This window comes from Equus przewalskii, chromosome 3 (assembly GCF_037783145.1).
Source record: "Equus przewalskii isolate Varuska chromosome 3, EquPr2, whole genome shotgun sequence".
In the NCBI taxonomy this organism is placed as follows: domain Eukaryota; kingdom Metazoa; phylum Chordata; class Mammalia; order Perissodactyla; family Equidae; genus Equus; species Equus przewalskii.
This window is the reverse complement of record NC_091833.1, coordinates 83,531,925-83,558,721: the sequence shown is the minus strand read 5'-3', so window position 1 is coordinate 83,558,721 and position 26,797 is coordinate 83,531,925. Positions and strand designations below refer to the sequence as shown.

General features: G+C 36.2%; 1 protein-coding gene across 2 annotated transcripts; it reads right to left on the bottom strand.

Moving 5' to 3' along the window:
• Nucleotides 1-2,237: 2,237 nt before the first annotated feature.
• YIPF7 (Yip1 domain family member 7) lies at nt 2,238-26,606 on the bottom strand. Of its 2 annotated transcripts, none has more exons than XR_011538206.1 (6): nt 26,465-26,606; nt 24,859-24,975; nt 16,563-16,747; nt 11,441-11,586; nt 5,786-5,967; nt 2,238-2,634 (listed from the first exon to the last, which is right to left on the bottom strand). XR_011538206.1 is itself a non-coding variant. In XM_070612921.1 (6 exons), exons 2-6 carry the CDS (start codon nt 24,972-24,974, stop codon nt 2,472-2,474), a joined length of 768 nt encoding a protein of 255 aa, XP_070469022.1. In that variant the 5' UTR covers nt 24,975; nt 26,465-26,606; the 3' UTR covers nt 2,238-2,471. The 2 variants fall into 2 exon arrangements, 1 of the variants encoding a protein (XP_070469022.1); XM_070612921.1 differs by having other exon boundaries at nt 11,441-11,588; nt 16,589-16,747.
• Between the last annotated feature and the right edge of the window lie 191 nt (nt 26,607-26,797).

The window sequence follows — 26,797 nt, the reverse complement described above, 5'->3', positions numbered from 1 at the left end:
TAAAATACCAACAGAGGTCTGACTAATATGAAAGATCTGGAGGAAGAATGTTGCAGGTAGACTCAATAATTATAAAGATCCTTTGGTGGATAACCTTCATGGTCCGAGAAGTAGCAATAAAACTAGTGAACAAGAGAGAGAATGGAAGGAGATGAGGTTGGAAGGCAAAACACAGGCAGATTGCGCAGGCAAAGCCTTCCTCTTTTGACTAGCAGTTTTCTGATTTTGTTGTGAATAGGAATCATCTTGTTAAAATGCAGACTCCGGTTCAGTTGCTCTGGGGCATGGGCTGAGATTCTGAATTTCTAACAAGTTTCCAGGGGTTGCCAATGCTGTTGTTCTGGGGATCGCTCTGTGAATAGCAAGCTTCTGAGCTGTGAAAAGGAGGTCGGATTTTATTGCAAATATGAAGGAAAGCCATAAAAGTGGCTTGGGCTTGGCATGACATAACTGATTTACACTTTAAAAGAATCTGAAGGCTACTGTATGTGTAGAAAATCCTATTGGGGAGAAAGTATGGAAGCAGGAAACCAGTTAGGAGACTGCTTCAGTTAGGCAACAAATGCTGGTGGCTTGGCATTGTGTTGGCAGTGAAGGACTCATGACACATGGTCAAATTTGGGACACATTTGGATTATAGAGTCAACAGGAGTTTCTGATGGATTAAATGTTGGGTGTGAAAGTAAAAGAATGATGAAGGTAGACTACTAGTAGTTAGACAGCAACTGGGCAATTTGTGGTTTCTGTTATAAAGATGAGGAAATTTGGAGGAGAAACAGTTAGGACAGGATGGAAGACAAGGATTTGGTTTCAGAAATGCTATTTTGGAGAATATCATAGGAGAAATCAAATGGCGGTATTAAGTATAAGTTGGAGATATATATATATGTGTAAAGAGCTCAGGGGAGAGTGTTAGTTGGGAGGTAGAAATTTAGGAGTCATTAGATTTTAAAATTGAGCAATTAAGTGAGCTCATCTACTAAATGAGTGTAGACAAGAGATTTGAAGATGAGAAGAGGAAGAGAGCCCAGCCAAGAAGACTGAGAAGGAGCTGTCAGTAAGGCAGGAAAAAAAAACAAGAGTGTATGATGCACCAGAAGCCCAGTGAAGAAGTGAGTATTCAGCACAGGGGCTGGAGAAAATTGGTAAGAAGGGCAACCAAATACCTCGGAGTGTTCAAATAAAATGAATGCCTGAGAAATGACCTTTGGATTTAGCAAAATGTGGAGGTTGTTGCTGATTTTACAGAGATGGTCTTGGTGAACAGGATGGTGAAGTCTTTACTGGATAGTAAGAAAGAAAATGGATGGTGATAAAGTGAAGGCAGAGACAGTAGACAACTCCTTCAATGATTTTTGTTACAAATAGGCCATAAAACTGTAGAGTAACGTTGAGTCAAAGGATTTTTATCTTAAGATAGGAGATATTGAAACAGGTTTATGTGCTGATATGAATGATAGGTCAAGAGAAAAACACTGGTTATGTAGGTGGTGGGGCTGGCTATGGAGAGAAGAGACAGTGACAAGAGGGAATGCAGAATGTGTGTGTGTGTGTGTGTGTACATACATCTACACACATATATATACAAAGATGCATGTAGGTTGGTAGATCTGGTGGTGGGAAGATGAAGCACTTTTTTCTGGATGTTTCTATTTTTCAATAAAATAAGAAGAAAAGTCATTAATAGTGAGAAATGAGGACAGACTATTGGAGATTTGAGCAGTGAAGAAATGGTGTAACAATCATCTCAGAAAGTATGAAAGCAAATTTTGTCATGTAGTAGGATTAAAAAGGCAGCACTGAGGAGCCATTTAAGATATAGTCATATAATTAAAGTGAGACAAGTGAGATTTCCTCTAGTCACATTCATCTATTTAGGGAGCAAATGGTAAGGTTCCTGAAGTATATGCAAAGGAGTGGCATCTAACCCAGTGAGAAGGAAGCATTCTTTTAAGGAAATAAAAGAAGAGTTATTAAAGTAGATGAATTGAAAGACAGGCAGATCTTTGAATCTCAGGAAAATAAAACACGATATAACCCTCCCCTGCAATTCTCCAGCGGTGCTGGACAGCGTGACTTAAACCACGTGCACACAGCTTGAGCCGTCATGGAGGTTTCCCAAAAGGCTCACTGTAGATTTCCTTTATACAGTCGGCATATGATTTTATTTACTTAGAATTTCTCAGAAATACATCTATTGAGAAAAACCAGGGGCCATCAGTACACAACTATATCCATTTTTGTTTTAAAGTATTTTAAAATGTTTTAATGCACCAAACCAAAAAAGCAACATCATTCAAGCCAACAGGCTATTAGAGCACCATCCTTAAGTGCTATTTTGTCTCTCTGCTTGTTATTCTCTCAACGGCAATAAAACAGAAATCGTATTACCAAATTTGAATGCTAATACATTTCCAGGATAATGTGAACAGCAAACAAATGGAATCTTGTAATGCTATCTCAAACACTCTTCAGAAAACTGTTAGGAGGGCAAAAAGTCCATAAAATAAGGCACAGGGGTAGGCAATGAGAAACTGTTGTCCTTCCATGTCCAAAGCTGAAATGAAGATTTTGGAAGCTGAGAGACTGCACCAGCCAATGATGACCAGTGCAGACACAATCCCAAAGGGGTCCCTATGGCAAAGACAAGAGAGACAATTATTTGACATCAGGAGAAAAAGAGATTTTTGAATCAGAGCTGCCTCTGAAATGTCCTTAGTACAATATCTATAACTACTTTCTCCATTTGTAAAATGAGAGTGAGGAACCACATGAACCCAAAGTCCTCAGCCAGTTAGAAAATTCACAATCAGAAGCTAAACATTTCATATGTTGATAAAATTCCAATTAATAGAAACAGAAGAATTCACCTGCAGTCACTCTCATGTCAACATTCAAATCCCAACTTCTGAAATTCTTTTATATAAACTATGTCTAGAGATTTTTTTATAGCTACAGAATCCCTCCCCCCCTCCCCCGCCCCCCACCCCCCACTGCTTTCCTCCTAAATTTACCCACAGAATGAGCAGAAAGATATCTGGACTTGCATTCCAGTAGGGTGCCTCATCCCCACTGTTCCCAGGTCCACTTCCCAGGTTTTTGTCTGAGATAGTAAAGGCTGACAGTTCGAGTAGGGAAGACATGGAACAAGAAGGCACATACATGTGTGGCCTGCCACTCCATCGCTGGAGATTCCTTTTATATGGGTATGTGTGGATTTTTTTTTTTTTTTAAGATTTTTTTTTAATTTTTTTCCTTTTTCTCCCCAAAGCCCCCCGGTACATAGTTGTGTATTCTTCGTTGTGGGTCCTTCTAGTTGTGGCATGTGGGACGCTGCCTCAGCGTGGTCTGATGAGCAGTGCCATGTCCACGCCCAGGACTCGAACTAACGAAACACTGGGCCGCCTGCAGCGGAGCGCGCGAACTTAACCACTCGGCCACGGGGCCAGCCCCTGTGTGGATTTTTTAGAGTACTGAAATGTATTTGTTCAAATTGGTATCTTCAAAAAGTAACCATAGAGGCAATTGATTCTTTAAGAAGAAATGGGCAAATAAGGTAGTTAAGTCTGCCACCTTGGGAATCGAAAAGGAAGAGTGGGTGGTAAAGAGTGAATTTCTTTCCCTATATGCAAAACTGGATGCATTATTTAGGAAAATAGGACATCAGACATAGGGGAGATCTCGGGATATATCTAGTCCCCACCTCTAAAGCAACGAAGTGACTTCACAAAAACAGCATAGTAAAATGGGCATTAGGTCAAAATCTCCTAACTCCTTGCACATTGTTCTTTTCACCATCAAACTTGGTCATGGTTGAATCTGAAGTTGAGAACTGTGTTTACTATTTGTGAGAATGACAGGAAGACCTACTTCTAATAATTTAACCAGAGGAAAACAAGTGGAAAACTGTACAACATAGCTTATAATGCCTTAGATAACAGGTAAATCAAAAATACTTAAAAAGTACTCAAGTAAATATTATATTCATTGGTTTAATTAATATCTATTAGGAATAATTTCTAGAGTGATTTAATTTACAGGTTTTTGTGAACAAAAATGTAAAATTATATATGATTAATTTGAATGAATTACTAATATGCCCAAAAGGACAACTTCAGTGTAATGGTCTTAGGGGTCAGGGAGTTTATTCTCCTTTAATATATTTAAAGGATTTCTAAATCATCCTTTATAATTTCAGAATAAAGAAAAAGTCCAGACTTGTGAGGATTCTCAAAATCCAAAAGTTCTAGTTTTTATTTTCTTCCCTTAATAATCTGGAGTCATTTAAGATGTCCCAAATCTCAGTTTGGCTGGAAATGTTTAAAACTTGGAATTTTTGAGTAGTGGATCATTATAGCATTCTTTGGGGAAAGCATCTGACAAAATAGAAGTTGTAGAACTGAACTCTGTATTAACTTGTCAGTGTTGGTACCAAACAATGCAGGAAACAGAATGGCTTGCTAAAGAACATAATGTACAAAAAGTGGAACTTTTCCATGGGTTCTTAATAAATATACCTATAACTCACATTGTATTTATACATTCAAGGTATCCATTTTCTGTTATAGTCCTCATTTTTAAATGTTGAGTACTCATGATAAAGAAAGGGTTTGCTCTAAATTTTTCTCAAGAATGTTACTTTAAAAATGAGACCCTATGGGGCCGGCACTGTGGCTTAATGGTTAAGTTCAGCATGCTCCACTTCAGCGGCCCAAGTTCACAGGTTTGGATCCAGGGTGCAGATCTACACCATTTGTCAGCTATGCTTTGGTGGCAGCCTACTTGCAAAATAGAGGAAGATTGGCAACAGATGTTAGCTCAGGGTGAATCTTCCTCAGCAAAAAAAAAGAAAAAAAGAAAAAAAAGAGACCATATTAAAATGAAAAAGCATTTCCAAGTAAGTCATTCTCAATACTGTTATGAAGAAAAATTATATGAGATTATTTCTAAATAAAAATATGAGAGGCTTTTCCAAAACGTCTGTCTTTGACATTTGTAAATCCATTATATAAAATTCTACCAATGTAGGGTTAATAACTTAAAATGTGGATCATCCAAGAAAAAAATGCAACTCATATCTCCTTTGGAAGTAGAAGAATGAGCACTAGTGGCAAATGTTTATTTCTAATTGGGTATAGAGTGTAGCAGGTGACAAAGGACTATGTAATCACCTGCTCTTCTTAACCAAAGTGGTCATGGTATGCATATGCCTGGGAAAGTGCCCTACAGAAACACATCTACTGGATCCTTATTAATAGTTTTGAATTGTAAATACTAACTGCCTAGGGAGTAAAAAAAAAATTATTGACTGAGCATATATGCTACAAAATTCTCTAGCATTAATATCCTCATCAGGGTTTCTGGGAATTCTGTGCTACAAGGAGCCCAGCTGAGAAAGAACAGTTGCTTCCTGCCTAGAAGGCAGAATGCCTGGGAGCTGAAGCAATTTGTCAGTGTTCACCAGGCACCTACTTTTCCAAAATCAAACAAGTGAATTTTCTGTAGTTGTTAGGTTACCCATGACAATAGTTTATATTAGAGAATGTGACAACTTAGAAAGTGCCAGTTTTAAAGATAACTTGGTTTATTTTTTAAATCATCAAAACAGGAACAGCACCTGAGCCAAAATTGACCTACTTTCCAGAATCTGTGTGTAGCTTTTAATAGCCATAGTTTGCTCAATTCCACTACCGAAATGATCAGAAAGAGGTTAACCTTTGCACTGGTGTTGCAAGCTTTGGCGATGATTGTGCATTGGGGTCAATTACTGCACAGAGACACTTACTGCAGTGAAAAGAAGACAGAGCAACTGGACAGGATGACCATGGGGAGCAGGCAGTAACCCAGTACACTGGCCACGCAGCCACAGGACACCCCTGAAGAGCTCATCAGGTTTAGTAAGGCATGAATCCCTAGGCAGCCAATGGCGCTCATGCCATACACGTAACCAAACTGAACTTTTCCTGCCTGAAACAATGGGAAGAAAACAGTTTGAACACACAACAAATGTTAGAGGAAATCAGAACGTCAATAAAGCAGAGAACATATTTGAATCAATAAGCTCAATGCTGTTCCACATCTCTGTAGTACAAGCATCAGGAGACTGGGAGTTCTGGAAAAAATACTGGCTATCAAATGAATTCAGGTCCTGAAAAAAAAACACATGCCCAACTATACTTGATATATCACAAGCATGCTACAGAAAAGATGAACTATTTCTAGGTTTAAATTTTTTTAATCATAGATTGCATATTAGGAGTACAAGGCGTAAGTAAGAATATATTTTCTCCCCATGTTCATTGAATAATTAAATGAATCAATAAATGAATGAAAAAAACTCCAATTTAGTCTAGGAGATTTACAAGGCATATTAGTAATATTAGCAAACATCTATAGGATTTACTATGTTAGGTCCTATTCTGAGCATTTTACATATATTAACTTATTTAATCCACACAAAAACCTTATGAGAGAGGTACTATTATTGCACCAGTTTAACAGATGAGGAAACTGAGGTGCAGAAAGTTTAAGTAACTTTCCCAAGGGGAAATCATGCTAAGTGGTGGAGCTCGGCTTTGAACCCAGGCAGCCTGGCTCTAAAATTTAGATCCTTAACATCTGTAGGAGTTCTCAGAAGTCCTAAAATAATGGGACTTATTTAACCTTATCTAAACCAGTATATCCCAAACTTATTTGGTGACAGAATTTTTTTGTTATTTCTTAAGGCCTATTACCAGTTTAACAAAATACACCTGATTAAAAGCTGATTTATATAAACCACCTAGTAATGAATCATGAAAGAGGTACTATTAAAGGAAGTCAGTAGTGCTCAGGATAGACCATGACTCAGAAAACAGCCATCGCCCACAAAGCACTCGGGACTAGGAGCTCAGGTAACCCCATTAAACTCATCCAGAGAAAGTCACAATCTACTATTGATGCAACTGGATTTTTTAATGTTTGCTACCCGAGGATGCCAAAGCTCCAGGAAAGAATGCATTTGGTTTTTATATTTACATTAAGCTGATTAGAAATTCTAGATAAAATTTGAATAGGCTGACTCTGATTTTTCATGGGAATTATACAAAAACAATAAAGGACCTGGTAAATTGATTCAGAGAGAACTTTTGAGCTGTCGTTTTTTCTTTTCTATGGCTGTTATCCATGAGGTCCTTATGTCTTATAGAATAAAGAAATATTTATTTTGCTATTAATTAAGGGTAACGAAGAATGTTATGACCATTTTGATGTTCAAAATTGTCCAACTATTTTGAATTCTTCTTCTTCTGAAGTTTGGGAGGTTGGTCACCACTAAGTCCTTTCACAAAATGTCCCCGGGCTATGCTGGCAGAATTCTATCCTGCATCAGCCATAATAAGTTCTCAGTGAGTATCTTTTGTATTCTTATGGCTATTTTGTGAAATAATGCTAATAATGCTAATGGATATGCTAAAAGAAACACATCAGTTATGCACGGTTCTATTGGGTGAGTTTGCTCCACTTAAAAATAATGACAATTTCAAATCACTTTCATGTATTAGAGAAACATTCTACTTAATATTTCAATTGGATGGGATAATTCTGAGGTAGGGATAGTTGAAATGGTGAGAGGCAACTTCCTACACCCAAAGGACACATATCTGGACCTTCCTGAGCCCAAGCAGTTTTGTGAATTAGGTGGGTTAAATAGAGGATGGATGAAACTAACACGGTAGTAAAATTGTCCCTTCCCATATTAGTTACTGACCTCTCTCTTCATTTCTTTCTCTTGTCAGTTTATTCAATTTAAGAAGTAATTTCATTTGGGAGGGGCCAGTGCCACTTTTTAAATTTGTTTCACATTCTAACAAAGGCTTGTAAATGAAATGGAAAAATAAATGTTTCTTTTTTTTTAAATTGAAGTATAATTGACATACAATATCCTATTAGTTTCACGTGTATATTATAGTGACTTGATGTTTATATACATTGCAAAATGATCACCATAATAAATATAGTTATCATGTCACCATACAAAGTTATTACAATATTATCAACTAGATTCCCTATGCTGTACATTACATCCTCATGACTTATTAATTTTATAACTGGAAGTTTTTACCTCTTAATCCCCTTCACCTGTTTCATCTGCCCCCCAACTCCTCCCCCATCTGTTAACCACCCCCATTTTTTTCCTTTACCTACCAGTCTGTTTCTCTTTTGTTTTGTTTGTTTGTTTTTTAGATTCCACATATAAGTGAAATCATATGGTATTTGTCTTTCTTTGTCTGCCTTATTTAACTTAGCATAATACCCTGTAGGTCCCTCCATGGTGTCACAAATGGCAAGAGTTCATTCTTTTTCATAGCTGAGTGATGTTCCATTGTATATATATACCAGGTCTTCTTTATTCATGCATCTATCAGTAGACACTTAGGTTGCTTCTGTATTTAGGCTATTGTAAATAATCCTGCAATGAACATAGGAGTGCATATATCTCCTCAAATTAGTGTTTTCATTGTTTTTGAATAAATACCCAGAAGTGGAATTGCTAGATCGTATGGTAGTTCTATTTTTAAGTTTGGAGGAGCCTCCATATTATTTTCCATAGGGGCTGCACCAATTTACATTCCCACCAACAGTGCATAAGGGTCCCCTTTTTTCCACATCCTCACCAATACTTGTTATTTTTGTCTTTTGATAATAACCATTCTGGCATGTGCAAGGTGACATCTCATTGTATTTTGATTTGCATTTCCCTGATAATTAGTGATGCAGTTCCATTTCTTTTTAAACTTAGAGTTTTTCAGGACCCTGTCTGTATCCCCCTCAGCACTACATCTTGATTCGAAGTAGGTATTATTCTTCTGATTATATCTTCATATTGACCATGCATGTTCCTTTTCAGATCACTCTCTAAGCCCTACCAGAAAAATTAAATAGAGCTGTTGCTTTAAACCACTTGTCTTCATTGTTTGGAGGTGAAAATAATTTTGAGAGAAAGAATTTAAAAACTAACTTTGTGTTAAATGTTTCAAGCTGTTCTTTTTGGTTTGCCACTTTCAACAGGAAGAAAGACCACTAAAAGGTGTTGTGCCCCATGTGACATGAACCATAAAAATAAGTACGTGACTATGAATCTTATATCTCTGGATATAGCAGATTTTGATATCGCTCCTGGATTTAGTTTTGTTTTCTCTAGTACAATGCATATACCAGCCCATGAAATCATCCTTTATATTTTAATTATAGATATTCACTGGAGGGTTAACTTAGCTTCAAATGATTCTGAGTGAATCTGACTTTATTGATATCCAGTTATGCTTTTTTCCTATCTTTATTGCTCTATATTTATCAGAATCAATTCTGAAGTAACCACAGCTCATGATAAAATGGAAGTGATAATTTTTGCTTAAAACTTTCAGAAAATATACATTTTCACATATTCCCCAAAATTTCAGAACTGAAAATAACCTTAAGGATCTCCTAACTAAACCCTTTCTTTCTTCAAAATGAGGCAATGGAGGCCTAGAAGTAGAAAGCAGAAGGTTCAGGCTCACAGCTGCAGGCGAGGCCAGGAGCAGATCCAAATTTCTCACTTCCAGTTGACTTCATTGCCTATATCGCTTTGTACTTAAAAGAGAGGATATTTAAATAACTCCAACCAACATTATACACCCCCAAAATATCTTAATGGGATTAATGCTTTCCTTTAAGGTATGGCAATAGTAATATTTTCTACAAAAAGCAAACAGCCATTATATTACAAATTACTTGAAAAAGAATGATGAGTTAATATATTAAATTGATTGTTTCTGACTTTTTGATTAATAGACCTAGTCTTATTTAGCAGCTTAATCTAAGATTATCAAATTACCATGACAAAGACAGAAAGGAGGTTAGAGACTAAATTAAAACTCTAGTTGATATCATGTTTAATTTACAGAGTATTTGCATTTGCTGTAGTTCAAAGGAAGAAATAAGATTCTGCCACTAAATACTACTGTGTTGGACAAATGTGATGTGCTCATTGACCACATTACTATGCAGACACTAGATTGGTATCAGTATTTTGATTGGTATTAAGCAACTAATAAATAAAAAGTGAAAAGTTTATTTAGTTGCAAATACATTTTATAGCTACTTTTGAAAATGGTAGCTACATTGGGGAATAAACGATTATGGGACACGGATAGCTGTAAAGGAAGGAAGTGGACTGAATAGTTATTTTAAGAGCTTTTTCCCAAATCTTTAATTTCCTGTATTATTTCTCCTGCCAAGTTTATCTCTTCACACCTTAATGAAACTATATATTTCAGACTGGCTTGACGATCTTTTTCACCCTCTGGGTTTTTTTTGGTTTTTTTTTTGAGGAAGATTAGCCCTGAGCTAACATCTGCTGCCAATCCTCCTCTTTTTGCTGAGGAAGACTGGCCCTGAACTAACATCCATGCCCATCTTCCTCTACTTTATACATGGGACGCCTACCACAGCATGGCTTGACAAGCGGTGCCACATCTGCACCTTGGATCCAAACCGGTGAGCCCCAGGCCACCAAAGTGGAACGTGCACACTTAACTGCTACGCCACCAGGCCAGCCCCTCAAACTCTGTTTTTAATGTATTGTCATTACCTCCTTGATATAAAATCATAGACCTTTTCTCATTTTTTCTTTTTCTTCCACTTTTTTTAATGAAACATGTTTCTAAACTCTGAGCTAGAATGCCTTCTAAACTTAACTTAGGTGGAAATATGCTTTTCTTTACTTTTTTTGATGACTCAATATAATTACTCTCAGATTTAAAGAATGAAATAGGTCCATCCACAAGACAAATGGCGAAGTCAGGGCAAAAATTGCCTTTATAAAAAGCAGAAAACTAAAATAGTAAGGGAAATTTATAGGCTGAATAAACAAATCATTATTTATCATTGCAAATTAATTTATCCATAGGAGCCTAACCAGAAACAGGGAGACCCATCTCACACCTCACAGAATATTTGAAATACTCTAGAGATACACCCCAGCAAAGAAAATGATGAGCAAAGAGAAGGGATTTGTCTCATGTCACAATAGAAATCTCACAGAAAGCAAGAAATAAAATTTAGGCCTAATTTTTCTTAAATCCATGTGTTCCTTTGTCTTTTTCAGATTGACAGTTTTTTTCTTAATAACAAGAACGACATAAATGATCTCCTGTTTCATTGAAAATTTGACTTAGTGATTTGATTTTTGACATTCTATTTAAATTTGTATTTTTTGTCTGCTGTAACACATGATGGAAATTTCTCTGTCACTATCGTTAGATTAAATATGTCTCCCCCACCAAAAAAAAAAATTTAGTTATGAATTAAACAATTTTCACTGTATAAAGTGACATACTTCCTTCTCTATTTACAGAGACCTCTTCAAAAATGATGTTGGAAAGGACATTAAAATCTTGTGTTTGCTGCGGTCTCTTACCAGAAGCAGGGTGGCTCCCAGAGCCACACAAAACAGGATGGGCCCGGTGAGGTCCATTTCATTCATAATGCTGCCATCTGCTGGCTTCAGAGGGTTTAACACCGTCAAGGTTTTTTGCCATATGTGATCAAAATTAATTCCAAGTTCTGCAAAAAGAAAAAAAAAAGAGATAATATAAATATAGAAAAATAAACATGAGTAATATTCTTTAATTAAAGTTATATCTGATTAATTTATTTAGCACTTTTAATCTGATTGTTATACCTTCATAATCTAAGGGTCTATGTAATATACAGTAAACTTAAAAAAACAAACAGAAAAAGAGTTTTTATTTCCAAAGAATGAGACAAAAGAAATAATTTACAGAAATAATTCAAGCTTGAAATCTAGTTGAATATTGGGTAATGGGCATTCTACGGTAAAAACAATAAAATAAAATGATAGCTAACAGACCAAAAGTCCCATTGTATTGCCCATTTAGGTATTTCCTTTTCTCGCATTTTCCATTGCTAACACTTTTGAAATCTTGTCATATCAAATATGGCACAATTTTTCAGTTGGCAGTATTATCTAAGCAAAGATATTTAGCCCAGGTCTGGGATTTTACTTCCACTCTGCCTATGCTAACTGCCTGAAACCACAGAAAAGAAAAGGGGATGGTTCTTTCAGCGAGTAAAAGTAATCATGATGTACACTCATAATTTAAAAAGGGCAATGCTCCACGTGTTGAGTCTGTGTATTTAAGGTTAAGTTCTTCGGACAGGTTTCTCTTTCCCTTTATGAGTTGTGGTGGAATAAAGTATCCAAAATCGGTGGGGCTCAGTGTCCATGAGTTCAAACTCATTTAGAAATTTCTGATTTTTTTTCTGCACTGCCTTGTTTTCCAAAGAATTTTGATTGCCTCCTCACAGATCCCTCTGCTAGATTCTTCTCCTCTTATATCTAAAATTAAAAAAAAAAAAACGTCGAACTCAAAGAAACAGAGTACAAAAGTTGTTTCCAGAGACTGGGGGTGGGGAAAATAGGAAGAGGTTGGTAAAAGGGTACATAACAACAACAACAAAAACCATGCTTTTAATCTTACAACTGTGGTGGAGACAATGTGCAGCTAATCTCATAATCACTTGTATTTTTTAATTGAGCCCAATTCTCCCATGCGAAGGATTGTCTCCCTAAATCATCTGTACAGGGCACTCAACCTCTCAGAATTTAGTGACCCTCTTTGGTCAGATACAGAGTAGAATTCAACTCCTTTTATAGTGGCACATACCACCTAAACATCTTGCAAAGCTGACATTCTATGCACGTTATACCAGACGGACCTTTAACAGTCACAATAACATAGAGGGGCCTTGCTTTAACAAGGACCTAGACATTTTCAAAAGGTCAGACAGACATTGGTCTGAATTAGAACTGAAATCGCATTCTTTCACGCATTTCACATTCAGGGTGACAATTACTATTCCAAGCTTGAAAAGAAAAAAATTGACTGGTTAAATTAATAGTGAGCAAATCTTTTGCATTTCAACTTCCATGTTACATCCCTTCTGTTTTCACAGTGTATTTATACGCTTCTTAATGAATATGCGCTTCGGAGAATATGAGCACTTCATCAAGCTTAAAATGTGCTGAGAAACTTGAACGCAATTTCTAAAATAGGAAGAGATTTTAAAAATTGAGAAATGCTGTAGTTAAAATTAATTTCACCTGAGGCTTATGTTGTTTTCAAATTTTATTTTCAATGTAGACATTTATGCTAACAATATATTTTCAGTATTTACCACAATAAAGTGGCCTTTAATTCAAAATACGTTTTTCCTTAAAAAGCATAATAATTATCCCTAAATAACCTCAGATGAAAAATGCTTTATGAGACATTTTACTGATTTCAACCATTTATTTGGCATAATCAACATCTGCACATGCTTCAACAATGAGTCACGAAACAGTGAATGAACATAAGACCTACTAAAGATTTTCATAAGAAAAAAGATTTTATACATTTTCTAGCAAAATACATCCGCATACTATTTTGTTTTCTAATTTATTACAAGGTATGGAAATGAGATTATAGGTATTTTCTAATTGTAGATACCCTAATCTAACACCATATTATACAAGATAAAAGAAGTTGAATCTGCTGTGAAATTTGAGGCAAAATTTATCGTTTTGCTGTCATCTAGTGGTAGTAGAGTATACAATATATATGCTATAAAAGTGAATTAATATCTTTGTTTTCTATGCAAATTGTGGCATTGGCCTTTCAAATATAAACTTCAAGCTATGCTACAAATATAAATACTAAATATCACAGTAATTTTTCTGGTCTGACAGACTTGAATTGACTATTAGTCATCAAGATGCATTTGTTAACTATTGATTGTACATTATCAAATAGCAAAAGTTATCTTCTTACATAAAACCAAACAAGTCTTTTAGACAACAAAGTATTTAAGGAATAAACAAGCACATTTTTAAATAACATGGTTTTGTTCAAGGGATGTTAGTTATTAACAGCTTTGTAATTTTATAGGCTGCTTTGGCATACATTCAATAAAAACCAGCAAATGTAATTTATCACCTTATCCCAGAAATCCTCCCTCCAGCATTTGCACATGTTTTAGGCAGACAAGGCTTGACGCTTTCACAAAGATACCCAGCCTAAAGAACATATTGGATCAGAGTCTAGAAATCTCATAGATTCAAAATGCAAAATTATATTAGGCGCTCTCTCTTCTAATATACTATATATTTGGTGGGGATAATCAGAAAGAAAAAAAAAAAAATCTAGGAATTGTCTCTGACCTGTATCAAGTGGAAAGGGAAATCTAGGATATTTCCTATTCAAATTTAAGGAGACACTGGGATTTCAGACAAGTAGAAAAGATAAAGATATTTTCAGTAAATGTTGCAAGAAAAATTGGTTAATCATTAAAGAAAAAATAAATTTAAATCCTACTTCACATACTAACCTAAAGCAATTTTCAATGAATCAAAAATGTAAGTGCAAAACAAAAAGATAATTTAAAAATTTAAGAATCTACAAGAGGATATAAGCAGTATCCAGAGCTGGAGAAATATATTCTAAACAGAAGAGCAACTGGAAAGAAAAGTTACCAGGAAAAATATTGTGGAGTGGAAAACATAAGTATTAAAATTTCTATCCACCCTAATGTCCCATAAACATTAGGTGGCAAACATAATCTAGGGAAAAAAATGTTTTAAAATACATATTTTAGGCAGTGATATCTTTACCATATAAATATCTCTACAAATAAACAAGAAAAGGAAAAATCTTAAGATTCCAATGGGAAATCTGACAAAGAACATGAAAAACAGGAATAAGTAAAAGCAGTCAATAAACATACGAAAAAATGTCTACCTTTTCTAGTAACCAAGAAATACAAAGTATTACTTTTTGCCTATCAAATTATCAAAGACATCTCGAACTCTACTATGAAGGTGTAGTGGATCATGCTTTTTCTAGATCAGTTTGGCAGTGTAGGTACCTTTTGACCCAGTAATCCCACTGTTATAGATCCATCCTAAGGACAGATGCTGTACAGGTCAAGGTTGTTTACTATGATGTTCACCAAAGCATTACTTCTTATAAGAAACAACCTTTAAGGTGAGTTGAAATTATGATACTTTTATATGATAAAATATTATGAAGCCATTATATATCATCTTTTCAAATAATATTTAAGACTTTAAAGAATGCATGTGTAGAAATGCTTATGATATAAAGTAACTTTAAAAAATACAAAACTTTATATCCATAGCATGATCAAACTTTCATTTTTAAGTATTCATAAACATATACATATTCAAAAATATAATATTTCATTTTTAAGTACATATATATACATATTCATAGAAAAAGAGAATAAAGGCTGGAAGAAAATACATCAAATCGTTAATGGTAGTCATATCTCATAGATAAAATTTTAGGTGATTTTCATATTTTTATTCATATGTTACTCTATTTTCCAAATTTCTACATTGAAGATAGATTATTTTTATAATTAGACAACTGACAGTTTTTTAAAGTAGAGATGTTGGTGGAGTCAAGGAAAATGTTTGATGAGAATAGATTTCAAGTGTTGTCTATTAATTGCAGACAAAATAGAATGAATTAATTAAACATAACTGCCCCCAAAACTTAACTGGCTTCTAAGGAGCCAACAAATCTATCATACAAATTTCTGTGCTTTCCTAAATGATTCAAATCTTTTACCTTTTTTAATTTTGAAAGCAAAGAAAGAAGAATGTTTTAATGCCAGGCGAGTGGCTGTGTTCATATGAGGAAACAATGATCTTTGACGTAAAATATTGGGAATTTTAATCTATTCCTTTTCACTTGACGACACATAAAGGAGTTAGAGTAGCTAACCTGTGACTACTTCTCCTTGGCTTTCAAATTTAAATCTACTTGAGTTTTATTTTACTAGCTCCTATGCTTCTAGCACCATGTTGACATTCTTTAAGAGAAAAAGCAGTAGATGTGGAGTGGCTGGATTAAAATAAAACATCAATGGATGGAACGTTCCTGAAATCCCTGGGGGACCTCCAACTGCAAGTGTTCCCAGGTTTCCTTGCCACCAGCAGCGCTATTTACTGGAATCATATTCCTCCCCCCTTAGCCATACCTGGCTGAGATGAGGAGGCTCACATGAGCCAACGAAGAACAAAAACTGACTGGTCTCCACAACAACAAAAAAACAATATGGAGAAACTACCCCCTTTGCTCCCAGCCAAACACAGCAGAACATAAAATATGCTGTTATGGAGTAGCTTCAATATTGGGAGTGGGAAGGGTGGTTACTTTGATACAACCACTCTGCCAAAAGATGTCTTCACTTTTGTCTAGACATGGCCAGAGAATCCACATTCTTGAAACAGTAAAGAAACATTTAATAACTGCAGGAATAGCACAGCAATAACACATCTCTTCTTCCAATTTTACCCACACACATGAGATAAACTTCCAATGGTTTAAGTATCTTGGTTTGGCAGACTCTTGTTTACATGTGGAACAATCACACATAAAACACTAGACACAGCATGCTGACAGCACACATTAAACGCTGATTATTGCCATTATTCTTCGAGCTGTACACACATTAATATCACCGCCTTAACTTATCTTCTAGCAAAGGAGGCTCTTCATCAAAGCTGTCAATGTAAGGAGATTGTGAATAAGAATCCGGGTTGAACGCTGGCTGAAAAAATTGTCCCTCGTAACCTGATGACGTGAGCATCTCCAGTGGGACAAAGTCAGGCTGAGGCTGCTCCCTGGCTTGTAGTCTAGAAAAAGGAAAATACTGCTGTTTATACACCTAAGAAAGAGATATCCTGACAAATCAAGGAAGGAAACTACAATTTTCCTTTTATCAATTATCTTTTTATGAGTATTTACCCATGAAAGAAATAACCTGCTTAAAGTTTACCTTAATAAAAAATAAAATGAAGTAGCTGGTCATGAGAAGGCTCTTAGGAAAAGGATCCATACCAATTAGAACGTAATGATTATGCACCATGTGCTGGGTACTTTCCCTCATGTAATTCAAACTCTGTAAGGTAAAAACTGTAGTTTTAAACCCATTCTACAGAAAAATGGAGACCGAGTGACTTGTCCGTTATCACACACTATTTTAGGTGCTGCCTCTGGACCGCAGTTGTCCGAGCTGCTCTCTTTTTCATTGATTTTCAGGGGCAATCACCAAACAGGGCATTCCCTACAAATCTGTAGAAGCAGCAAGTGAAAATCACAATTTTAATATGATAGTCAATTCATAGGAAAAACTAGATGCATAAATAAACCAGTGTCCATAAAGAAATAGACTTTCTAGCTCTAGCCATTCCCAGACAATTACTGCCAGTCAAATTATCCTTGAGTACCTAACTGAAAGTATTCTATGGCTGGCTTTAGTGTCCCTCTTTTGAAATATGTAATTTAGTTTTGTCAAAACATGTTTCAATTCTTCCTTGATCACACGCCTATTTGTTTTTTACTTCACCATTTGTATGAGAAAGTTGGAAAACAACAATCTTAGTAAACAATTTCTTGCTATAGCTAGAGAAAGGAAGGAGGGAAAAAGGAAGAGTAGGTAATGTTATTTGGTCATTTCACATTGTTTTTACCAGAAGGAAGGGGACGAAACATAAAGAGTTGTTCTTATTAACATGTATAAGTTTCTTTCATCCAAGCCCCTTAGGCTAAGCTAAAAATACAGTCCAGGATGCTGAACTTTGTAGCTCCATAAGATCTCCGTATTAAAATATTTACAAAATGGCTCTTCATACTTTCTTTCCGACACTAATCTTAATATGAAATCTAAGAATAACATATTCAACCTCCCTTGTATGAATAACCCTGACAGAGAAAATAACCTCTTCTGGAAAATAAAGCTGCCGAGATGGAAAGAGATATGTACATTTAATCATTCGCTAACTCAGCCATAAGCTCCTTCAGGGCAGGGACCTGGTGTAACACTTCTTGAATCCCCCACGGCATATTGTTCATTTAGCCACATGGCATCTTCCTAATCTTTGTTTTTTTCCTCAGCAAAGTAGGCTCACTACCAAAAGTATGGGTAGAAATGAATTATAAATAAGTAAGAATAAGAATGGCTTATAAATAAGAATCTGAGGGGCCGGCCCCATGGCCAAGCGGTTAAGTTTGTGTGCTCTGCTTCTGGGGCCCAGGGTTTCGCCCATTCAGATCCTGAGCGTGGACACGGCACCGCTCATCAAGCCATGCTGAGGCGGCATCCCACATAGCACAACCAGAGGCACTCACAACTAGAATCTACAAGAACGTACTGGGGGGCTTTGGGGAGAAGAAGAAGAAAAAAAAAGTTGGCGACAGATGTTAGCTCAGGTGCCGATCTTTAAAAAAATAAAAAGAATCTGAATGGCTTATTGGTTGATAAAAGTCTCCCTAGATATGTATCTTTTTTAATGTAAGCATTTCTAGAAGAATAGAATGGGTCAATAGAGATGACTCAACAGGCCAGTGTCTAAACATGACTATTTCATTGACATACTGTCCTAGCCTCCCCACTCTATGCCCTGGAGCTACTAACCAGGCTTGAGGAAACGTAATTCTTACAATTACTCCCTGCAAAGCAATCTCTGCGAATGAGGGAATTTAACATGGATAGTTATTTTGACCCAACCCCCCAAAGAGAAAAACAAATTTTACTGAAAAAAAAAATTGCCATTACCAACAAAATCCTACCACTTTCTCTTTCCTCCATCCCTCTCTGCTCCTTCTTTCATCAAAATTTCATCAGGAGCTTGGCCTTTCTTCTTCTTGTTATAATCAAGGCTTAATATTAAAATTCCCCCACTACTTATTTAAGAAAGGAAAATTTCAAAATTTGTCCTATAAAGGAAACCTCAAAATCATTTATGTATAAAAATTACCACGGTCACCTTCTATCACTGTCTAAATTAAAACTCTCTCTTTTTATCTTATAACTTTGACTTTGTATATGTTGACTGTAACATTTAACAGTGCATCTTAATGAACAAAGCCTAAGCAATACCAAAATGATCACGAGTACTCCACAGTCCCACCCAGCAAACTCTGTAAATAACCCAATTCTCATGTTTTAGGCCTTTTCTGAAAATTGGTATAAATAACTATAATTTTAACTATGTATCTTAAATCTACACTTAATCTCATGTCTTCTGGTGTTATCCTTTTTTACTAGATGACGCCAAATCTGAACGGCTATGCCAATGGAGTTCTCGTATTTTTAGTGACATCTTTCAAGCCTACAGTATCTTTTCATTAAAACAATTCAGGGGGAATGGGACTGGACACTTTACTACTTGCTTTGTTAAGCCTATAGCCATGAATTACTAATCTATTAAGGCAATTGCATAAGTCAGATTAGTATTCTCCATACTTATGAAGGTAAGTTATATCATATCTATGCCCCACACAGCAATGGGAGTTTTGCAGAGTATACCAACAAAATATTCCTCTCCTCCTTGATTACACTGCATCTTATTAGCTCTATGAGAAGGCAAATACTGAAACTTTGAAGATTTCTATCTCAGCACGTTATTCCAGATGAAACAAATGTCAACTGAATTAGACCCAAAGAAACACAGGACTCTGGCTGGTAGGATTTAAACATTAGCTTTGTTAGCAGGCAACTCCTCTTCCTGTAAAAATCACTTCAAACAACTGTGAGGTGAAAGCAAAAGGCTCTTTAGAACAAGTGGCAACATTCTTGGTCATATTTCCCTTCTTTTGCTTCCTGACCTCGTGGTGTTACATTTCTGCTTTTAATGATTGTCCAACGGTAGTCTTTATCCTGAACCAAGTAGAGTGGTTACAAGCACAGCCCCTGGAGTCAGACTGCCTGGGTTCAAATCCAAGTGTCATAGTCTGAGGCAACTTATATCCCATTCTGCGCCTCAGTTTCCTCATCTGTAAAATGAGGATAATAATAGAACTCATAAGGTTGTTGTGAATTAAATCAGCTAAAATAATTACAGCACTTAGAATAGTCTTGGGCACACAGAAAGTTATCAATAAGCATTAGCTAAATATTTGTATACTCTTTTCTTCCTGAGACTTGCACTAAAGCATTCCAGACACCTTCCACACACCCTAGAACAGCATCTTCTGTATTTGTAATAATTGCCTCTCAGTCACTTCCTCAGAGAAAACAATAGTAATAGGAGGCCAAAGTTTGTATCCCTTCTGTGCTGATCATCTTTAGCTTTTCCTGTTTTGGTTTTCCTGGAACCCCCAAACTGACTTCGATCATATCCCACCAGTCTTGTGTTTTCCTACCAAGAGAAGCTCCACCACATCCATGCCAGGGTTTCTGTCCCTGAGCCATAACGCGATGGCCACACACCTCAACCTTATAAAACCCTCTGTGTGTTCACCAATTCACCATTACTCCCCTTTTCATCACCCACACCTGGGATTATAAAGTTCCAATGAGCCTCCAGAGGCTTGCCTTCACACATGATATTGTAAGTAAAGATGTTAAGATAAGGCATAGTCTCCAGCTGGGGAAAAATTTTGACCTGCTTGTGAGCCAACAGGACTTAACATTCACCTTCTAATGCACATATAGAAGATCATTGTTAGAAGACTTAGTCATAATTTTTGTGATTGCAGATACGTGTGTAGCACAAAGTCAGTTTTCTGTGCCCTATCACATAATCACTAGCTACATAGTTTATTAGAGGCTTTGTTTTTCCAAAACTATCGGTTTGGATTTCCATCATGATGGCCAACTATGCTGCTTTCCTTTGTCAGTCTGACCCTGGGGGAATGCAGGTGGTGAGCTCACTCCCAGCGTCATAGGGAGAGGCAGACTCTATTTCAGATATTAAGAAATGTACCCTCGAAGAAGTACAATTCATTGTAACTCTATCTCCACATTTGGACCCATATTCAAGCACATTTGTATTTCACACCATCAGGTGACATTGCAGCCATCCAGGAACCTGAGACTACAAAGGGTTTCAGGATTCACAACACGGCCACCTGAAGCAGGATAAGACAATACGACAGATGTACAACACAAATACTCTGTTGGTTAAAAAGTTTAGTCTGGACTCCCAGAAAGATTTTATCTATGTAGGTCTCCAGTTGAGCCAGTAAAGCCAGGCATCCTCAGTGTCCTTGGTAAGAACAAATTGCACAGCATCAGTTCGACAGTACGTGGTTTAGGGAACAGTAGCTGGGGGAGTTGGCTTATGTACCATTCCCAGATCCTGGCTGGCCACTGAGTGCCCAGTGACTGTGTGCCATTGAAAGTGCCATTAGCTATGTTTAAAACACTAGGGGAATATCAAGTCTGGGGATTCCAAAAGGATGATGATTCAGTATTGGTCTAAGTTCTACTACAATGTACTCCCCACCGTCAAGGGAGTTTTCCAGTTGTCCTCTTTCTGAAGAAGTGTCTATTACTTTCTCTAAATAATTTGAATAGATTCCCTATTTCAAAAATCAGAAAAAATATAGTGGGAAAATATAGCCTAGATAACTGGCTACACATGAGTGGAAATAACGTCTATCTGAATGACTGGGTAGTCAAGATTTTTAAAATGAGAAAACTCTTAGTTCATTCTAAAATAAGAAAGCTTGTTTTAAAAATATAAATATCTTTATTGACGTTCTAAGCACAGTCAACCGGCTTTCAGATCACTATGCCATTGAGCCGAACAAGTTTTTGAAAACAAGCTCCTATATATTGGGGTGGAGGAGGGGGAAGAGAGACAAAGACAGAAACTAATTGATTATAACTATTCTTTGGATTCCTGTGTTTTGCCAGGATAATTAGCATCTTATTCTGATTTGATGTATATTTTCATTGACCTGTTCACTGTATGAATAAAAGATCAAATCTCTGGAGTTCACTTGATGTACACTAGTAAATCACTGACCTGACTCCATGTTTTATGTACCTCATAAAACCACCACAGCTAATATGCCCTTTTCTAATGCCTGAGACTTGCAGTGTGGGTTGTAATTTAAATGTTACTGCATCCAAATTAGGACTTGGATTTAAATGCTAAGCATCTGAAGCAGGCTAGGCCATCAACCTGATACAATATAATCATGAGTTTTCCTCCTTTGGTTATATTAATTTCCATCTCTTTGGCTTCTTTACGTCTAGGCAACATTGATATGTGGAATCAAATGGAGAAAGAAAATTGGGCAGGTGGGATGGCGGAGAAGGCTGTGGTTCACGAGTCCCTGCTTAAGGAGAAAGCTTTGTCTTTCTCTTATTGGACTTTCTAGTCTAGCTTAGTCTGAAAATCTAGATTGCAGATGCCACCCAGGTGCTTATCCTTTCTGGAGAAGATTAGGGAGAAAAGAAACAGAAGTTCAAGGCAACAGGTTCCTTTCAATATAACAGGAGAAGAGAGCTAAAAACCTTTTAGATAGCTCTCATTGTGGATTACATATATATATATATAATTATTATTATTATTATTTTTTGCTGAGGAAGATTGGCTGTGAGCTAACGTCCATGCCAATCTTCGCCTATTTTTTAGTCTGTGGGGCCTGCCAGCACAGCATGGCCACCATCAGAATGGTGTAGGTCTACACCTAGGAGCGGAACCTGGGCTGCCAAAGTGGAGTGTGCTGAACTTAACCACTAGGCCACCGGGGCTGGTCCTGGATTATACATTTTGAGTTACCATCCTGTAATACTTTAATGCTCAAACTACTCCCTCTGCCTCAACCACCTCTGTTTTTTCCTTGACTTTCCAAAGTATAAATCATAAATGAGATAAAATCAAGCTATTTTTCTGTTGTTGGATTCGGCAATGATTGAGCCAATTCTATACAGTCTTATCCTTTTCCCCCATTTTTCTTGTAAATATTTTTAAAAACATTTTAATTTACCTAGTGATAACCTTAAGATAGATAGATAGAGGTATAGATCGTTTTTCACTTTAAGAAATTCTTATGTCAGCCTGACTGATGCTGGACAACATAGGACAGTGGCATGAATGAGATAAAATTCCAGATATTTAACTTTTACAGTTTTAAAAACATTACATGCCAGTACCTTTTCCTATTGTCTTAGAGCAGAGGTTCAGCAGGAGTAGCCAGGAAGCAGCCTATGAAAGCAGCACCTATCTGCCTGTGTCTGTAGGAATGAGCCACCCATGAAAACAATGTCAAATCATCCTGGGCGTAGTTTGAACAGAAGACTCCCACTACCTGTTGTATTGATTCTGTCTTTTCCCCTTTGCATCTGGAATGTTTGAGGTACTAATCTATATTTAGAAAAATAAACTTCAAGAATTAACAAATTTGATGGGGGCAGCCTGGTGGCATAGTGGCTAAGTTCACACGCTCCCTTTCAGTGGCCCGGGGTTCACAGGTTCGGATCCCAGGTGTGGACCTAGCACCGCTTGTCAAGCCACGCTGTGGCAGCGTCCCAAATAAAATAGAGGAAAACTGGCACAGATGTTAGCTCAGGGCCAATCTTCCTCACAATACATAAATAAATAAATAGGTAAATAAACAATAAGTTGGAAACATTTGTTATGTGGTTGTTTGGGCTAAACATTTTAGAATGGCACAGTGACCACACATCTCAGTTTGCCTAAAATGGTCCAGTTTATTCCTATTGTATCAAGTTTATTACTCCTAGCACTCATTTTACTCTCAAAAACATCTTGATTTTACAATAAATTATATGCCCAGCCTTGTTATGGACCTAATCAAACAAGGTTAGGCTAAAATCATAAACTCATTTCCTACAAGCTGTGTAACCTTGGAAAAGTTCCTTAACTTCTCTGTCTCTGCTTTCTCATATGTACAATGGGGATAATAGTAGCACTTATCTCTGGGTTGTTTGAGCATCCAGTGAGTTAATTTATATAAAGCTCAGAACAGTTCCTAAAACATAGTTAGAGCTCCATAGATCTTAGTGATTATGAAATGGTCTAACATTTTTCAGAGTTCTAGACTCACAAGAGAACATCCAAAAAAGCAACTATATAACCGAATACAATAAGTTTAAGTTACTTTAGGCAACAAAGTGGCAATTGCTTTTGCAAACTATAATTATGTGAATAAATAACATTTATATAGTGGTTTCACTTTAATATACACTTCCCTACACATTGTCACAATTGTTCCTCATGACAATTCCATGAAGTGGGGATCATTAACGTCCTTATTACTCAGTTTCAGACAGTCAAGGAAGTTAAGTCTCTTCCAAAGTCACAAAGAAGAAAAGCTAGAGCCAGACTTGAGCTACGTGCTTCTCATTCTAAGTGCCCTGTTTGGGGCACTAGTCAAGAGTAAATATTAAACTGTTAACCAATTTAGATTTATTGTGAACTCAACTTGAATTGTGAACTCAAAAGATGCACATTCTGAAATATGTTTATCTTGATTCCATTTGGGAATTTTCACCCTGTATTATAAACGCATATTTAATTGCCTACCTGTCTAACATAAATTCCTAAGTTCTGTGAGGGAAAATATTACGGATTTCTTCTTTGGGTTTGTAGCACCCTTCTTAATTCCTGACACACAAGCAGTCACTCAATAAAGGTTTCTTAAATTAAATAAAATCTGTTTCTCAAGCAGTGTCCTGGAAAATATCAGGTAAAAGGAAAATGCCTTCTGTTGGTCCAGTGCCTGTATTCAGGCTCCCTGTTAAGTGATATTTTGAAAAGAGGAGACAAGCCACTCACCTATAAATGGGCCTGAGGTGATCAAGGGCATGCGCGGAGAACTGCATTCGTTTCTCTGCCCTTTCCTGACATTTCTTCTTGGGCGCTTTATGAGATACGCTTGGGACAGCTTTTGCTTCCCCCAAGGAAACCTCCCTACCTGGAACCCTTTGCCGTAATATAATGACTTGTTAAAATGAAAGCATATTTTCTCAGTGTAAAGTACTTACTTTCCAGATCCGTAAAGATTTCCATAGGCATTAGAATCATTAAGACTCTGCTCCTGATTATCAATGGGATAATTAGATTGGTAAAAATCAGAGTCAAATTCTCCAAAGTTTGACATCCTGAAAAATAAGAGTTTTTTTTTTACTGAGACGTTTATGAGTCAATAAAACTTCTTTTGAGATAGTTGCAATGATTAACTGGAGATGTGATTATGGTTGGATTTCCATCAGAGAGCGAGGTATTCTTTGGATGGAGTATATTAAGAATTGAAGGAAGGGTGTGGAAATATATGCTAGAAAGTCATTTACAAAACGTGTATATTCAATTAACTTTGCTGAAGTTTTCACTCACTAGGACTGTGACTTTGACTAAATTGACTTTGATTGGAAAGAACTAAGATTTTTCCCCAAATACCTTATTCTCAGCACTTTTAGAGAAAAAGTTTAAAATTTGGCACACATCTAGAAGGTTTTGCCATAAATAACGTTAGTTCCTTACTTTAAGCACATTTATATATATGTGTGTATATATGTATGTATATACTCACTGCAAAATCAGAAAGCAAATGGCTGATAATAAAAATACTATCTGAGCTTGATTTTTCCTAGAGCTTTAAAATGTGCTATCAGCCTCCCTGCTCCCTAACACAAAGACAAAAGTCTACAAACCAATTTCCTAGTTTTACTTTCCAATTCCTAAAAGTGTTTGGAACATTTTCCTTTCTCCTGCCCTGCCTGCCGCACCTGGGCTTCTGGCTGAGTCAGGGGGATAAAGGCTCAATTCTGCTAAGCAAACAGTCTTTCTTTCTGTACACTCTTCACACCGTTTCCACTCACTTCTGAGAAGGAAGACGATGGCACGATGTTGATTCAGACCTAAGGGCTAGGAATACCAGAGGGAAGAAGAAAGATCTGAGATGAGGAAAAGGTAGGGAAGAAGGTAACAGCCAGGTAATAGTGGTTCTTTGATGAAAATTAGAGAATGGAGTAGAGAATTTTTTCAATTGGACAGATATGATTATTCAACTCAACATTTTAATCTTTATTTTGCTTTGAAAAACTTTTAACTTCAAAAAGTAAGTTTAAAAACACTAGAAGTAATCTATATAACTATAGTAATCTATGGAATACTACTTATAATAAATTTCAAATGAAATTGCATAAACAGCCTTAGCTCTAAGAACCTCATTAATCAAAAATATTCAAGTAACAATTGTTAAATATATCAATTTTTTCAGTTCAGTAAAAATACAGAAAGGTTTTCTAAAATTAGATACAGCAATTCATACATCTGATTTAATAAATCAAGATTTTTCATTAGTAATGTGTATAAAAGTAGCTATGAATTATGCAAACTAAAATCAGGACTAGGAGAGTGCTAAATCTTTTATCAATTTATAATTTAAAGAATTTAAAATTTAATAGCATAACTTTCTCAGCCTATAAAAATGTTATTATAAAGCATAGAGAGTAATTTCACTTGAGAATGCACTAAGTTTTCATCACATGCAAAGCTTTATATAATATAACTATTGGTATTACGGTCCTAACATAACTCAGCTTTGTATTTTGTTTAAATGAAAGTTTTTTAGAAGGATCAGAAACATACCTCTATATTATTTTATGTCGAAAGATCCTCTAACAAATGAAGCTTTACTTGAGAAGTTTGTAACAAATCAGCTGGTGAAAAAATGACCTGCTGGCTATATAAATAACTTTCTAAATCTGTACTGTGACACTCTGAACAGATGCTACAGCCAAAAAAAAAAAAAAAAAACAGCCTATCAAAGCCAAATACAGTATCTTATTATAACACTTGTTAAAGTTTACAAACACTGTGAACAGTGCACAGACATACAATTTGATAAAATGGAATGATACATTGTTTCCTTATACCCATTCCCATTAAACTCTGACTTAAGAACATGTATTTGAGACAAGC